The following is a 15,365-nucleotide window of genomic DNA, read 5'->3' on the forward strand; positions in this document are numbered from 1 at the left end:
TGTCCTACAACAAGGACTTAACACTGTTAGCAGCCATAGTTATTAACTAATCTTTAACCATGCTATGTGTTGAAACAAACTACATTTAGAGACAACCAGTTATCTAACTGGTTATAAACTTGAGGTTAAAAAGCTGGACTATGGATAGTATGCAGTGTAGTTGTGGCCATGTTGGTCCCAGGATATTAGAGACACAAGGTGGGTTAGATAGTATCTTCTATCTTTTAAGTTGGTCCAGTAAAAGACATAACCTCATCTACATTGTCTCTGTACTATAGATAGGACAGAAGGCCATGTAACCGTTAAAAACATAAATAACTCACCATAACCAACGATCAGAAGTTACTTAATTTTTCAACTCACTCCTATCTCTTACTATCTTGATTTGAAAATGACTTTCAAAAAACATTTTGACCATATCTGGGCATAAGACCATGTTTGCCAAACCCACTCTGACTGCTCACCGCCACATTTTTTTGAGATACACAAAAATGGCTCTACTACAGTAGACTTTTTTGTAGCACAGACACAACTAAATTTAATTTATCCACACCTGTTATGTACTCCACCTTACAAAATAGCTTCTCATGAAGATTCAGAGAGCACATTGTATAGTGACAGAGGATGTGGAAAAAGCTAATGTACTCAATGCTTTTTTTGCCTCTGTTTTCACTAACAAGGTCAGCTCCCAGACTGCTGCGCTGGGCATCACAAAATGGGGAAGAGATGGCCAGCCCTCTGTGGAGATAGAGGTGGTTAGGGACTATTTAGAAAAGCTGGACGTGCACAAGTCCATGGGGCCGGACGAGTTGCATCCGAGAGTGCTGAAGGAATTGGCGGCTGTGATTGCAGAGCCATTGGCCATTATCTTTGAAAACTCGTGGCGAACCGGGGAAGTCCCGGATGACTGGAAAAAGGCTAATGTAGTGCCAATCTTTAAAAAAGGGAAGAAGGAGGATCCTGGGAACTACAGGCCAGTCAGCCTCACCTCAGTCCCTGGAAAAATCATGGAGCAGGTCCTCAAAGAATCAATCCTGATGCACTTGCATGAGAGGAAAGTGATCAGGAACAGCCAGCATGGATTCACCAAGGGAAGGTCATGCCTGACTAATCTAATCGCCTTTTATGATGAGATTACTGGTTCTGTGGATGAAGGGAAAGCAGTGGATGTATTGTTTCTTGACTTTAGCAAAGCTTTTGACACGGTCTCCCACAGTATTCTTGTCAGCAAGTTAAGGAAGTATGGGCTGGATGAATGCACTATAAGGTGGGTAGAAAGCTGGCTAGATTGTCGGGCTCAACGGGTAGTGATCAATGGCTCCATGTCTAGTTGGCAGACGATATCAAGTGGAGTGCCCCAAGGGTCGGTCCTGGGGCCGGTTTTGTTCAATAGCTTCATAAATGATCTGGAGGATGGTGTGGATTGCACTCTCAGCAAATTTGCGGATGATACTAAACTGGGAGGAGTGGTAGATATGCTGGAGGGGAGGGATAGGATACAGAAGGACCTAGACAAATTGGAGGATTGGGCCAAAAGAAATCTGATGAGGTTCAATAAGGATAAGTGCAGGGTCCTGCACTTAGGATGGAAGAATCCAATGCACCGCTACAGACTAGGGACCAAATGGCTAGGCAGCAGTTCTGCAGAAAAGGACCTAGGGGTGACAGTGGACGAGAAGCTGGATATGAGTCAGCAGTGTGCCCTTGTTGCCAAGAAGGCCAATGGCATTTTGGGATGTATAAGTAGGGGCATAGCGAGCAGATCGAGGGACGTGATCGTTCCCCTCTATTCGACATTGGTGAGGCCTCATCTGGAGTACTGTGTCCAGTTTTGGGCCCCACACTACAAGAAGGATGTGGATAAATTGGAGAGAGTCCAGCGAAGGGCAACAAAAATGATTAGGGGTCTAGAACACATGACTTATGAGGAGAGGCTGAGGGAGCTGGGATTGTTTAGTCTGCAGAAGAGAAGAATGAGGGGGGATTTGATAGCTGCTTTCAACTACCTGAAAGGCGGTTCCAAAGAGGATGGCTCTAGACTGTTCTCAATGGTAGCAGATGACAGAACGAGGAGTAATGGTCTCAAGTTGCAGTGGGGGAGGTTTAGATTGGATATTAGGAAAAACTTTTTCACTAAGAGGGTGGTGAAACACTGGAATGCGTTACCTAGGGAGGTGGTAGAATCTCCTTCCTTAGAGGTTTTTAAGGTCAGGCTTGACAAAGCCCTGGCTGGGATGATTTAACTGGGAATTGGTCCTGCTTCGAGCAGGGGGTTGGACTAGATGACCTTCAGGGGTCCCTTCCAACCCTGATATTCTATGATTCTATGATTCTAGTGGTAACTCAGGAACCAGAAGGCAGGTGTTCCAGGGTGTGCAATGTCTTTCTAATTTCCAAAGCTATGCAATATACAACAGTAAAGTATATCAGGACTTCTGACAATGTTATTTGAAACTAACCTTTACATCTGTCATTTTCCATTCTGTATCCCAATACCATTCTCTTGGTCTACCGTGCCCTTACAAATTAACTGATCATCATATTTAAATAATAGGGAGATCTTGTTTGTTAAGTAGACTGTTGTTGTTATGATATATAAAGATAGACAGATATAAATATATATTGTATGTATAGCTATCTCACATAATACACCGAAGAGACCAATTTCACCTCCTGGCCAGCCTGATCCAGATGCCTTTCATTGTTTTAGACACTGGTCGCATTACCAAAATGGGCAAGAAGATTTTCTAGGGAACACATGAATTTTCCACCAAATTAGACTACAGTAGAGCCAAATGAAAGGCAAATGCAACCTCAACACCTGTTGTTGATGTTAATATTGGCAGTAAGTTGCTAAGAATAAGATTGTGATTGCTTTGTAATTTTACTAAGCAAAATTACAAAATAAAAGGGAGCATAAAGGGACCACTTATAAACAATCTTGAATAAATTCCAACCCACAGTAATCCATGCATTCCTGGTCTCTATACCTAGGAACAGAGCCACATCCTATAAAATACAGCTGCCGATCTGCTTTGCAACACAAATGACTATGAAAGTATCACCTCAATGCTCCTGATGCCCCAAATAATCAAGTTCAAAATCTTTATCCTGATATCCAAAGTCCTTCAAGGGACCGGCTCTAGCTAGTTTGAAGATCACTCCTTCTTGCACTCATAACGTCCTATATTCTGTTCAAAGAGTAAGGGCTTATCTGCCCTTGAAATGCTACAGCAGCGCAGATCCAGCATTGGAGCTGTGTTGCTGTAGTGCTTTAGTGTAGACACTACCTACAGCAATAGGAAGAATCTCCCACCAGCATAGGTAATCCACTTCTCTGAGAGAACGCAGCTACGTCAACAGAGGAATTCTTCCATTGTCCTAGCGCTGTCTACACTGGGGGTTAGGTTGTCTTAACTATCTCACTCAGGGGTTTGGAATCTTCATACCCCTGAGCAACGCAGCTGGGCCAACCTAAGTTTAGCGTAGACTAGGCCTAAACTCTGACCAATAGGACGAGACTTGTGAATGCATGAACTGCCACTTAAGATGAATTTAGCCTACAGTATTCACTCTTACAAAAGACAGAAGTGGTCAAGGCCACCACCACTTTCAGAATTAAATGCAGAACTCAATTCTTTGATTTACCTCTACCTTAATAAGGTTTCCCCTGTAACCCTCTTCCCTCACACACACACACACAAACTAAAGAAGTTACCTATCCTAGAGCCTGGAGAGGAAGCAAATATTGTTATTTCTATTTTTAACTATATGGGAGATGCTTGCATACTATAGTGACAGGGACCACAAAAGCACCTAAATGGATACATTTACCGGGGAGGACAGTCACGTCACCCAATAATTTCTATTCTCAAACAACCTGGAATAACTTCCATATAGAAATTAATTGCGTTAATGGTGACATTGTTTTGGTATCTGACCTTACCATATCTGCTAAGCCTGAGGGTCCAGAAATCTGGAGGTTTTATGCAAATTATAGTATGCCTTAACTGAGTAGTAATGAATATATATCACTCTACTTGCTTTTATTTATAAAGAAAAAAACATTTACCACTTCTCTCAGCCCTCACCACAATATTAGCTGTTCTGCTGCAGACAGGCGTGCTATAAAAGTCAGTAAAAAAAATGTATAAGATATTTTGGTGCCTGTTTTGGCCTAGTGAAATTGAAGCAAAAGATGAATTTACACACTTGAGCTTAAGGCACCATGGTCATGAGGGAAAATGCACTGTCCAGTGTTCCCTCTAAGCTACGCAGATGCATGGCCACCCAAGAGTCAATCAAGTGCAGCACACTTGATTAGTAGAGCCGCGCACATCCAGTGACTTATGTTCAGGTGCCCCCCGCTGCTCTGCAGCCGCATTACTCCTGCCCTCTGCCTTGTAGCACCTGGCTAGTTGCTCCCGGGACCGTCCTGCTCGCTGTGCAGAGCCAAGGGGGGTGCTGATATCAGGGTGTCCCCCTGCCCGCTGCCCACGTATCCCATCTCCACAGAGCAGGGGAGGGCAGACAGGGCTCAAGAGCAGGACGGAGCAACTGAAGGAGTCTTCAGACTGGTGAGTGCCTCTCTGCTTAAAGAGACATGACAGTCTCTCATACATTTTCCCAGCAGCCAGTACACACACACAGTTCCCAACACACACTTCTTGGTACTTCCTGCAATGTACATATATTCTCTGTCATTTTATTCTTTCAAATGCTGTTATTTTAGTTTTTTGACTGGTCTATGCATTTCATAATTTTATTTCTCTCTTTATGCTTAAATTTTACTCTTTGAATAGTGAATTGTAAACTGCCTTCCCTGTCCTGGCTGGAGTAGTTATCCCTATGGTCATTTTCTTTTAATACGCACACACACATCAATCTCTCTCTCTCTCTCTCTCTATTTTATGTTTTTTGTTTCTACTAGTGGCGCACATCACCTTGATATTGATGTACATAACAATATTCATTCCGCACATGGATGGAAAAAACTTTGAGGGAATATTGACGCTGTCCCACCCAAACCAAGTTAAAAAAACCATGTTAACTCCATTCATGTTACACACCCCAAAGTAGCAGAAACCGGATACTCCTGGTTCCTTTAGGGTGACACACTCTCTCTGGGAGCTGTGAGTCACAAGGCCCTGCTGTGTCACTAGCCATACGTTGCTCCTCCCAACAGCTCGTACAAAGTCCCCACTGCACACAGAGGAAGTCAGGTATGCTATCCCCGCATCCTGTAGTCTCTACTTTTGCCTACTGACAAAGTGGAGGTGAAACATTCTAGCCACACATGCTCACCAGTTCCCTTCTGACAAGTCTCCCCTCACCCTTATCTGCCTCTTTGTCTCTCTTTCCCGCACTTCTCCTTTTGAGCATTTTCCCTTGGAAGGAAAGTACCTGTTTCCAATAACCAAGGGGTGATCAGCAGCAGCAGGAAACAAGAGAAGGGAGAGAGAAGGAGCCAGTGCCCTCAACTCAGGGGTACTCAGGAGAGGCAAGGTGGGTGTAGTGGTAAAAGAAGCAGATTTGCTTAATGCTGTGGGGCTTGGCATCAGCAGCAGGGAAGGGGTGGAGGCTGGAAAATAATCTCCTCTTTGACCCCCCCTCGTGGGGGGGTTGTGGCATCTGTGTGAAGGACCAAGAAGGGACCTCATTTGCCTGTGTCATACCAAGTACGAGCTATCCCTCTCCCCACAGCTCCTCCTTAATATGGGTCTCAGCCCTGGACTGGAGCAACTCAGTTGAGACCATAAAGACTAGAAGTGTATGAGAAAGGCGCACCTCAGCCTCATTTGCTGGTGATCTTCCCACTTCTCAGAACATTCAGGCGTGCATTCAGGAGCCCAAGAGATGGCAGCCAAAAATCAGAAGACCAAGCAGGTCTGGTCCAAGGAAAACTGGAGACTTAATAAGTATGCCTTTGAGCACTAAAAACCAAATATATTACCAAATGAGCATGACAGTCCTACAAAGCAGTAGCTAGAATTACAGCAGCATTGTGATACTAACTCCGAGTACTACCTTTAGACAGCAACAATGCTAGTACAAACGCTAGCAACATGTTCAAAACATGTACTACTGTCATGCTACCAGAATTACTAGCGACTTAACCTCTGCCTGGCACTCTGTTATTCTCACCTTGAGGGCTGAGTTAGCAGGAACTCTGGTGGCATCAGTGGTTAGTGCTGTAGCCACTAGTTAGTGCTACATGTCTAGTGGCAGGTAAAGAGCTTGAGTCCTACCTGTAGTGAAATTAAACTTTAAAAAAAAAAAATTAATTTCCTGACTCCCTGCACACAAACAGCTGCTAAAAGCACCACAGAACTCAAGGACTCCTAATTAACTCTTCCCCTGTAATGAAACTAATATGGAAGAACCAAGAGGCCTCAGTGCAAGCAGGTCCTACTGATACCATGTGTACCAGAGGGAGTAGCTAAGGGTGAACTCCAATGACTTACCCACATTTAGTGCTTGTATCATGCCAGTTTATAGTGCATATGTGGCATCAATGTGACAGCAGTGATAGAAATGTGACAGAAAGCTGATATCACATTGTTATTATGATTTCACACTCAGGATTCTAATTATGCATCTTTTCAGAACACACACAAACATCATGGGCATAGCAATGAACAAACTAGAAAAAGTTGGCATCATGACAATTTTGATTACAGCTTCTTGTACTGACATGTGAAGCCTTGGATGTGTGCACTGGAAAAAAACTGCTTAAGGATGATCTTACAGCAGTGGTGGGCAACCTGCGGCCCACAGCCCGCGCTGCTTCCCGTAGCTCCCATTGGCTGGGAACAGCAAACCGCAGCACTGGTAGCTGCAGGCCATGCAAATGTAAATAAACTGTGTGGCGGCCTGCCAGCCGATTACCCGGATGGGCCACAGGTTGCTCACCACTGTCTTACAGGCTATTTAAATTTATTTCAATTTACTTCTTATCATTTATGCTATTTGCTTGCTTTTCAGTACTCTGATTAGTGCCATTGTCCAAGCTAGTCTATTTGAATTTCCAAAACACAAAGCAAACATTAATTTAAATAAAAGTCATTATTTCCACTGAATTGTGTTTTCCATGATTGTGCCAGATGCTGGCTTGAAAACCAAAGAGATGGCAGTATTCCACTTATCTAATAGACACATGCAATACAAGTTGCACCAGTGCGAACAAGCCCTTCCAACAGATCACCAACCTGATCTGAAGTGAAAACTACTATTCAGTCTCCATACGCACAGTTGCCAAGTGGCCCAAAGACATCAGTTAGTCCAAGCTGTGATGTGGATACCCATCTACTTGAAACAAAACTAGAAGTACTAACTTAGGGAATGTCTACACTTAAACCATCACTGCGGCACAGTTACAGCTGTGCTGCTGTAGCATTTCAGCATAGACACTACCTACTCCAACAAGAGGAGTTCTCCCATCGGAATAAATAATCCAACTCCCCAAGAAGCAGTAGGTAGGTCAATGGAAGAATCATTTCACTGACCTAGCACTGTCTACACATGGGTTAGGTCAGCACAGCTATGTTTCTCAAGTGTGGATGTTTCACACCCTTGACACACAGCTATGTCAATGTAAGTCCCACAGCGAAGACCAAACCTTATTTTATATAATAGCCACATGGTAAAACTTTCAGGTCACTACTAACAGAGGCTGGATTCAAACTGGGAACTCAGGGGTGAAAAACTCCATTATTGCATTACTAGTATCTTGAGACACTTCCCTTTCATTTAATTATTTTTTTAAAAAATAGACATGCAAACATTAGACTCACATTACTTTTTTTGAATGTAATCTCCCCATGGCCATTCGCCACACTCTAAGCCAGTGTTTCTCAATGACTGGTCCCCGAGATTTCCCTGACACAATATAGAAAGGCAGCAAGCCAGTCCTTGGTATCAAAGAGGTTAAGAAACACTGCTCTAAACCTACAATTTAGGCCTCATCTATTTGTCTGTATATTTTTAATGAAGTGTGCTCTTACAAGAATAGCAGTTTTCATCTTTGAGCTTTTGAAGAAGATTCTATAGTCTGGGGCCTTATTCTATGTGTACCCATTGTATTTTTCCCCATGTCTATATAGCAACCAGCACTACACCAAAAGTAATCCAAAAGTAGTTTTACTAGTCTCATTTAAAAGTACTAGAAACATTTCCTTTGACTTATATGTCCATCAATGAATGCCTGGCAGCAGCAAATTTTCCCAGTGTCACTTGCTGTTAAAGACATACTGTCAAGTCTGAGAAATCAAAAACAGAATACTTTCAAAATCGTATATTTAATAGGAATATTATCTGATGTGCAGGTATGATGACATAGGGAAGACACAAACTGCCTAGTGACATGCAAGACCTTGATTAAGTGGACATTTTAAAATTAATTCTGGAGGGACTATAGTATATATCCTCTACAAAATTATTACTTTAAAGATATTCTATATCTGACAGTGTCTTAACACTGTGGAATTTAATTTACCACTAACCCCCAAGCTTTCTCCTGCTGTTTTGTAACAGGACTAATAAGTAGTATTTGTTACTCACCTTAAATATATCTACTTTTAATTCCATAATCAATTTATCTATCCATATTCAGTGCAAAGTTATAGTACTTTTTCTTAAAAAAAAAAAAAGACTTCCCAGCTTGGAATCATAACATTTCATGCTTGCTGAACATTTTTCTTCCAGTTCACTGAAAGGGCAAAATTGGACCCACTAATAAGCTGTGATATTTAACTAGTCACCTTCTAATTCACACATGTTCCATCAACACATACTTTCATGTCTCTGAAATCCAACTGAGCTCTTTATATACTCAAGTACTCTTCATCACTCCTTTTTTTTCTGATCACATACTTGCCAGCTTTTATAGACAAAGTTTTTTTTAATTGGTCTAATATCAAAGATTTTCAAAAAGTCTAGGTAGTTTTGTTTCCCAGACACCCAGTTAGCTGAGCTCATTTCAAACATACAGACATTTATTAGATTGCCATATCCTTTTACGAAAAAACTGTGTTGACCTATAAATTATACCATAGTTTACAACAGGGATAATAATATATTAACATTTGTCTTCCTTATCCTTGGAACAATTCAGCATATCCAAAACAAGACTGTTTTTAACAGAATTATATGGATGCATTCACATAACAAGCTTTTTATGACCAAGACTGCATGAGTGCATTCTGGGACTTTTGAAACGTGTCCTAGAACCAGTTCTCAGCTTGTTGCTGGAAAGAGGGGCCTTGGGATAATTTAAAAATGAGAGCCACTGCACTGTATGATGGTGTTAACACAACTGTCTGAACTGGGTCAGCTGTTACAATCATGGCTTTCTGTCTTTTCTTGTATAAGCCTTTGTAGATTCCAGTTCACTCACACCTGAGCGTAAAACCCCATCCCAAGTGTTGCAATTCATAAAATTAAGTTTGTAAATTGACTGGAACAGCTGTTGCTTGTGGCTACAAAGCACCACTAGTTCAAAGAATTCCAATCCATGGTTATCTACAATGCCTTTTAACCAATGTATAGCGCAGAGAGCCTGTGTGTTCCCAGTATGCCTCTGGTTCACATCAAGGATAATCCCACTACTGAAGTCAACGTTACAACTACTGAAACCTACAGAAGTTAGAATTGTAAAAGACCTTTAAAATAATCTAATCTAGTCACCTTGACAATATAGAATTGTTTCCTACGTTATGTCGTGTAATCTGGTTTCATCCAGGTTCTTGGTTCTTCTCTAAAAATAATTATCCACTCCTCTCTGATACATCAGAACCACCCTCTTTCCCAGTAAGGTCTTGAATATTTTTATTAGCTGTCTGAATACTTCCTTCAGAATTCTAGGACAGCTCTTGTCTGATCTTTGATTCTTATATCCCCAAGAGTTCTGACACTGTTATTTCTTCTTTTTTAAGGCAAGTCCATGATTTTTTTATCTCCCTTTGGAAACAACAGAGCAAAGATTCAAAGTGTGTGTGGTGTGTGAAAGTATATCAATATTCTCCTCTAGCTACCTCGTAAAAGACCTACAATCTCTTTTATCCAACTTTTGTCTTTTGCAGTCAAGAAAGTTGCATTTTTAAAGGGAAAAGTAATACGTCAAATCATTTTAAAAATTCCTTAACTATTCACAGAAATATCCCACACAGATTAAAGGCACATCAATCCGATATCTAGGAATGTTAAATTTAAAAAAAAATAGTTTGTAACAGTTTTTAAGCCTTACAAGAGAGGCTCTCTCTTGAAAAGTAGTTTACTATGAAAAAGCAGAAAGAACACAGGACAAAACGCTGATATATTGTGTTACACAAATATTACCCTGCAGCAATTGTAACACTGAAATTCTGCTTGACTGTTGAAAAAATAATTTAATAGAAACATTTCCACTGTTTTAAATTTCTTAAACGCTTATTTTCACCGACCTAGGTACCCAATCCTGAAAGCTGCTCCTTCTGGGCAGGCTCCTGTGCCTGTACGGACTTTAGTGGAGTCAATGGGTTTGCCCACAAAGCAGGTTGCAGGATTGAGGCCTAAATCTGAAGGATTTGTTAACCATATAACATGCTAAGTATTCGTTCGTCCCTACCTTAGAGTTAACTTGGTTTTAATGTTTCCAGCTCTACACTTTAACCAGAGTTTTCTAATAGTCACGTCCCAATAGTACTTTCTTACTGTAGATTACTTTTTACATTCTCAAAAACAAAAGGAGTACTTGTGGCACCTTAGAGACTAACACATTTATGCTCAAATAAATTTGTTAGTCTCTAAGGTGCCACAAGTCCTCCTTTTCTTTTTGTGAATACAGACTAACACAGCTGCTACTCTGAAACCTTTTTACATTCTATAGTTCACATATGCTGAAGACACAGCTATTATCATAAACTTCACATCATTGCATTTATTATTGTTTTAAACAAAAACGAAGCATACATCCCGTTACTAATGATGAATTGCATATTGAGGCTTCTTTTATAGTACTACAACACAAGATTAATTATTTTTCAAACACTAAGATCTTTCCCATCCCTTCCAGAGGAAGAGGATTCAAGAAAGAAATGCATGTAAGTTAGTTCATTTTCCATGTCTCATATGCAACATCACCACCAAAACAAACCTTTCTAACACTGCCTTTTACGTGTCTGTTAGGCCCCTTACAGAAAGGCCCTCAGTTTCAACACAGCATCAGTCCTCAGAAATCCTGTTTCTACAGAGCTACAGCCCATCACATAAAGGTACACTCAAACTCTCACTAAGATACGTACAGTACTGAACACAAAAGCCTAAAAAGCTTAAAATTTGTATGACACATCCAATCAACTGTATGATAGCCCAGTACATAGCATGCCAAGCAACCTTAAAACAAGGGGAAAACACAACCTGCCTGCAAGTATTTTTTAAAAATAATCTGCCTTTGAGTTTATAGTATAACATGCCAAGAAATCTTAGGCAGCAGCACCTGCCAACTACTGCATTCCCCACAACCCATCAGCGCAGCAGCTCCTGCCTGTCCCCGGTCCCCCCTTCCCTACCTCTACGCAGACATTATTAGAGGAAAACTTTGGCTGGCCGGCCAACCGGCCGGCCACACACACGTGTAGGGACGAAGCAGGAGCAGCTGAGCATGGCCACCTCCTCCTTCTCCCACAATGCAACGTGGGCTTTCACATTTTAAGCTATTTCCTCACAGGATCAAACGCAGGAAGCCAAAAACCCACCGCAAAAAAAGCTCCCCGCACCCCAGTACGCGGTGCCAGCCCCCGGGGCAGACACTCGCTCCCTACCCGCCCCTGCAGCCCCGTTTCATCCAAGGCCCCGACATGCCCGGAGCTTCCGGCGGCGGCGCGTGTGATGGAACCGCCCCTGGGCTCACCGCCCCTCCGCCCTGCCCCACCGCCCGCCCGGCCGGGGCGGCGCAGCCCCTGTGTGGGGCCAGGGAGCCGGCGATACTCACACGCGTCGATCTCCTCCGGCAGGTCCTCCTGGAGCAGCGACAGATCTAGGGGAAAGACACAATGAGACGCCCCCGCCGCCTCGACGCGCCCCCCCGGCCCCCTCCCGCCTCCATGCGCGGGGGGGGGCCGCGCGTCGCCCCACAGCCGCCCGCTCCCCGCACACACAAGGGCCGCTCCCGGCAGCGGGCGGAGCTGAGGGGGCGCTGCCCGTGCCCGGGCATAGCCGGGGATGTGGGGCGGTGCCAGGGCCTCCCCGGCGCGCGGGAGGGCGGTTGGTACCTACCCGCCATCTTGCCGTAGGCCCCCCGCCCGGTGCTACATGGAAGCCGCCGCGGCAGGAGGAGGGGAGGCGCCGTACGGTCCGGGCCCGCTGGCGGCGTCTCCGAGTGTCCCCGAGAGAGACTCGCAGGCAGCGAGCGAGGGAGGGGTCTGAGCCGGACACGCCGCTCCCGCCTCCGCCAGGGAGAGTCACACAAGCGCGGCCCTCCCCGCCCCTCGCTCCTGACTGACTCACGGAGCCGCCTCCAGGGCAGCGGCCGGGGACCCGCCCGGCCCTACAGGGGGCAGCCAGGGCACGCACCCTGCCCCGGCACTGCCCCCCGGGCGCGGGGACTATTTCACACTTGGCCCTGGCTCTGCACTTCTTCTCCAGCCCAACGGCCGCCTGGCCCGGGCACTGCGCCCTGGCACTCCCCCCCCCCGCAACCCCGCCCGCTGGGCCCTGGCACCGTGCCTCCTTCTGCCAACCCCACACACTGCCCCCTGGCACGCCCTTCCCCCACCCCGACCGCTGGGCCCTGGCACCGTGCCTCCTTCTGCCAACCCCACACACTGCCCCCTGGCACGCCCTTCCCCACCCCGCCCGCTGGGCCCTGGCACCGTGCCTCCTTCTGCCAACCCCACACACTGCCCCCTGGCACGCCCTTCCCCACCCCGCCCGCTGGGCCCTGGCACCGTGCCTCCTTCTGCCAACCCCACACACTGCCCCCTGGCACTCCCTTCCCCCACCCCGACCGCTGGGCCCTGGCACCGTGCCTCCTTCTGCCAACCCCACACACTGCCCCCTGGCACGCCCTTCCCCACCCCGCCCGCTGGGCCCTGGCACCTGCCTCCTTCTGCCAACCCCACACACTGCCCCCTGGCACGCCCTTCCCCACCCCGCCCGCTGGGCCCTGGCACCGTGCCTCCTTCTGCCAACCCCACACACTGCCCCCTGGCACGCCCTTCCCCACCCCGCCCGCTGGGCCCTGGCACCTGCCTCCTTCTGCCAACCCCACACACTGCCCCCTGGCACGCCCTTCCCCACCCCGCCCGCTGGGCCCTGGCACCGTGCCTCCTTCTGCCAACCCCACACACTGCCCCCTGGCACTCCCTTCCCCCACCCCGCCCGCTGGGCCCTGGCACCGTGCCTCCTTCTGCCAACCCCACACACTGCCCCCTGGCACGCCCTTCCCCACCCCGCCCGCTGGGCCCTGGCACCGTGCCTCCTTCTGCCAACCCCACACACTGCCCCCTGGCACGCCCTTCCCCACCCCGCCCGCTGGGCCCTGGCACCTGCCTCCTTCTGCCAACCCCACACACTGCCCCCTGGCACGCCCTTCCCCACCCCGCCCGCTGGGCCCTGGCACCGTGCCTCCTTCTGCCAACCCCACACACTGCCCCCTGGCACTCCCTTCCCCCACCCCGCCCGCTGGGCCCTGGCACCGTGCCTCCTTCTGCCAACCCCACACACTGCCCCCTGGCACGCCCTTCCCCCACCCCGCCCGCTGGGCCCTGGCACCGTGCCTCCTTCTGCCAACCCCACACACTGCCCCCTGGCACGCCCTTCCCCACCCCGCCCGCTGGGCCCTGGCACCGTGCCTCCTTCTGCCAACCCCACACACTGCCCCCTGGCACGCCCTTCCCCCACCCCGCCCGCTGGGCCCTGGCACCGTGCCTCCTTCTGCCAACCCCACACACTGCGCGCCTGGCACTCCCCCCCCCCCTGCAACCCCGCCCGCTGGGCCCTGGCACCGTGCCTCCTTCTGCCAACCCCACACACTGCGCGCCCTGGCACTCCCTTCCCCCCGCCCCGCACGCTGGGCCCTGGCACCGTGCCTCCTTCTGCCAACCCCACACACTGCGCGCCCTGGCACTCCCTTCCCCCCACCCCGCACGCTGGGCCCTGGCACCTGCCTTCTTCTGCCAACCCCACACACTGCGCGCCCTGGCACTCCCTTCCCGAACCCCGCACGCTGGGCCCTGGCACCATGCCTCCTTCTGCCAACCGCACACACTGCGTGCCCTGGCACTCCCTTCCCCCCGCCCCGCACGCTGGGCCCTGGCACCATGCCTCCTTCTGCCAACCCCACACACTGCGCGCCCTGGCACTCCCTTCCCCCCACCCCGCACGCTGGGCCCTGGCACCGTGCCTCCTTCTGCCAACCCCACACACTGCGCGCCCTCGCACTCCCTTCCCCCACCCCGCACGCTGGGCCCTGGCACCGTGCCTCCTTCTGCCAACCGCACACACTGTGCGCCCTGGCACTCCCTTCTCCCAGCCCCGCACGCTGGGCCCTGGCACCATGCCTCCTTCTGCTAACCCCACACACTGCGCACCCTGGCACTCCCTTCTCCCAGCCCCGCACGCTGGGCCCTGGCACCATGCCTCCTGCCAACCCCACACACTGCGCGCCCTGGCACTCCCCCCCGCCCCGCACGCTGGGCCCTGGCACCGTGCCTCCTTCTGCCAACCCCACACACTGCGCGCCCTGGCACTCCCTTCCCCCAACCCCGCACGCTGGGCCCTGGCACCTGCCTCCTTCTGCCAACCCCACACACTGCACGCCCTGGCACTCCCTTCCCCCCACCCCGCACGCTGGGCCCTGGCACCATGCCTCCTTCTGCCAACCGCACACACTGCGTGCCCTGGCACTCCCTTCCCCCCACCCCACACGCTGGGCCCTGGCACCATGCCTCCTTCTGCCAACCCCACACACTGCGCACCCTGGCACTCCCTTCTCCCAGCCCCGCACGCTGGGCCCTGGCACCGTGCCTCCTGCCAACCCCACACACTGCGCGCCCTGGCACTCCCTTCCCCCCGCCCCGCACGCTGGGCCCTGGCACCATGCCTCCTTCTGCCAACCGCACACACTGTGCGCCCTGGCACTCCCTTCTCCCAGCCCCGCACGCTGGGCCCTGGCACCATGCCTCCTTCTGCCAACCCCACACACTGCCCCCTGGCACTCCCTTCCCCCACCCCGCACGCTGGGCCCTGGCACCATGCCTCCTTCTGCTAACCCCACACACTGCGCACCCTGGCACTCCCTTCTCCCAGCCCCGCACGCTGGGCCCTGGCACCATGCCTCCTGCCAACCCCACACACTGCGCGCCCTGGCACTCCCCCCCGCCCCGCAC

At 49.1% G+C, this 15,365-nt stretch overlaps 1 protein-coding gene across 4 annotated transcripts in view; it reads right to left on the reverse strand.

Moving 5' to 3' along the window:
• The window catches only part of PPP4R1 (protein phosphatase 4 regulatory subunit 1), a 91,063-nt gene extending 78,599 nt beyond the window's left edge, over positions 1 to 12,464 (reverse strand). The window contains exons 1-2 of one of the 4 annotated variants that reach the window (XM_077810446.1): positions 12,253 to 12,464; positions 11,969 to 12,013 (exon numbers count right to left, since the gene is read on the reverse strand). In XM_077810446.1, coding sequence (XP_077666572.1) covers positions 11,969 to 12,013; positions 12,253 to 12,259 — 52 coding nt within the window. In that variant the 5' untranslated portion in view covers positions 12,260 to 12,464. Of the gene's footprint in view, positions 1 to 5,787; positions 5,805 to 11,968; positions 12,014 to 12,252 lie in introns of those variants that run through there. The other 3 variants (XM_077810445.1, XM_077810448.1, XM_077810447.1) reach the window with 3 other exon arrangements.
• Positions 12,465 to 15,365: the final 2,901 nt, after the last annotated feature.

Source organism: Eretmochelys imbricata, chromosome 2 (genome assembly GCF_965152235.1).
Source record: "Eretmochelys imbricata isolate rEreImb1 chromosome 2, rEreImb1.hap1, whole genome shotgun sequence".
NCBI lineage: Eukaryota > Metazoa > Chordata > Testudines > Cheloniidae > Eretmochelys > Eretmochelys imbricata.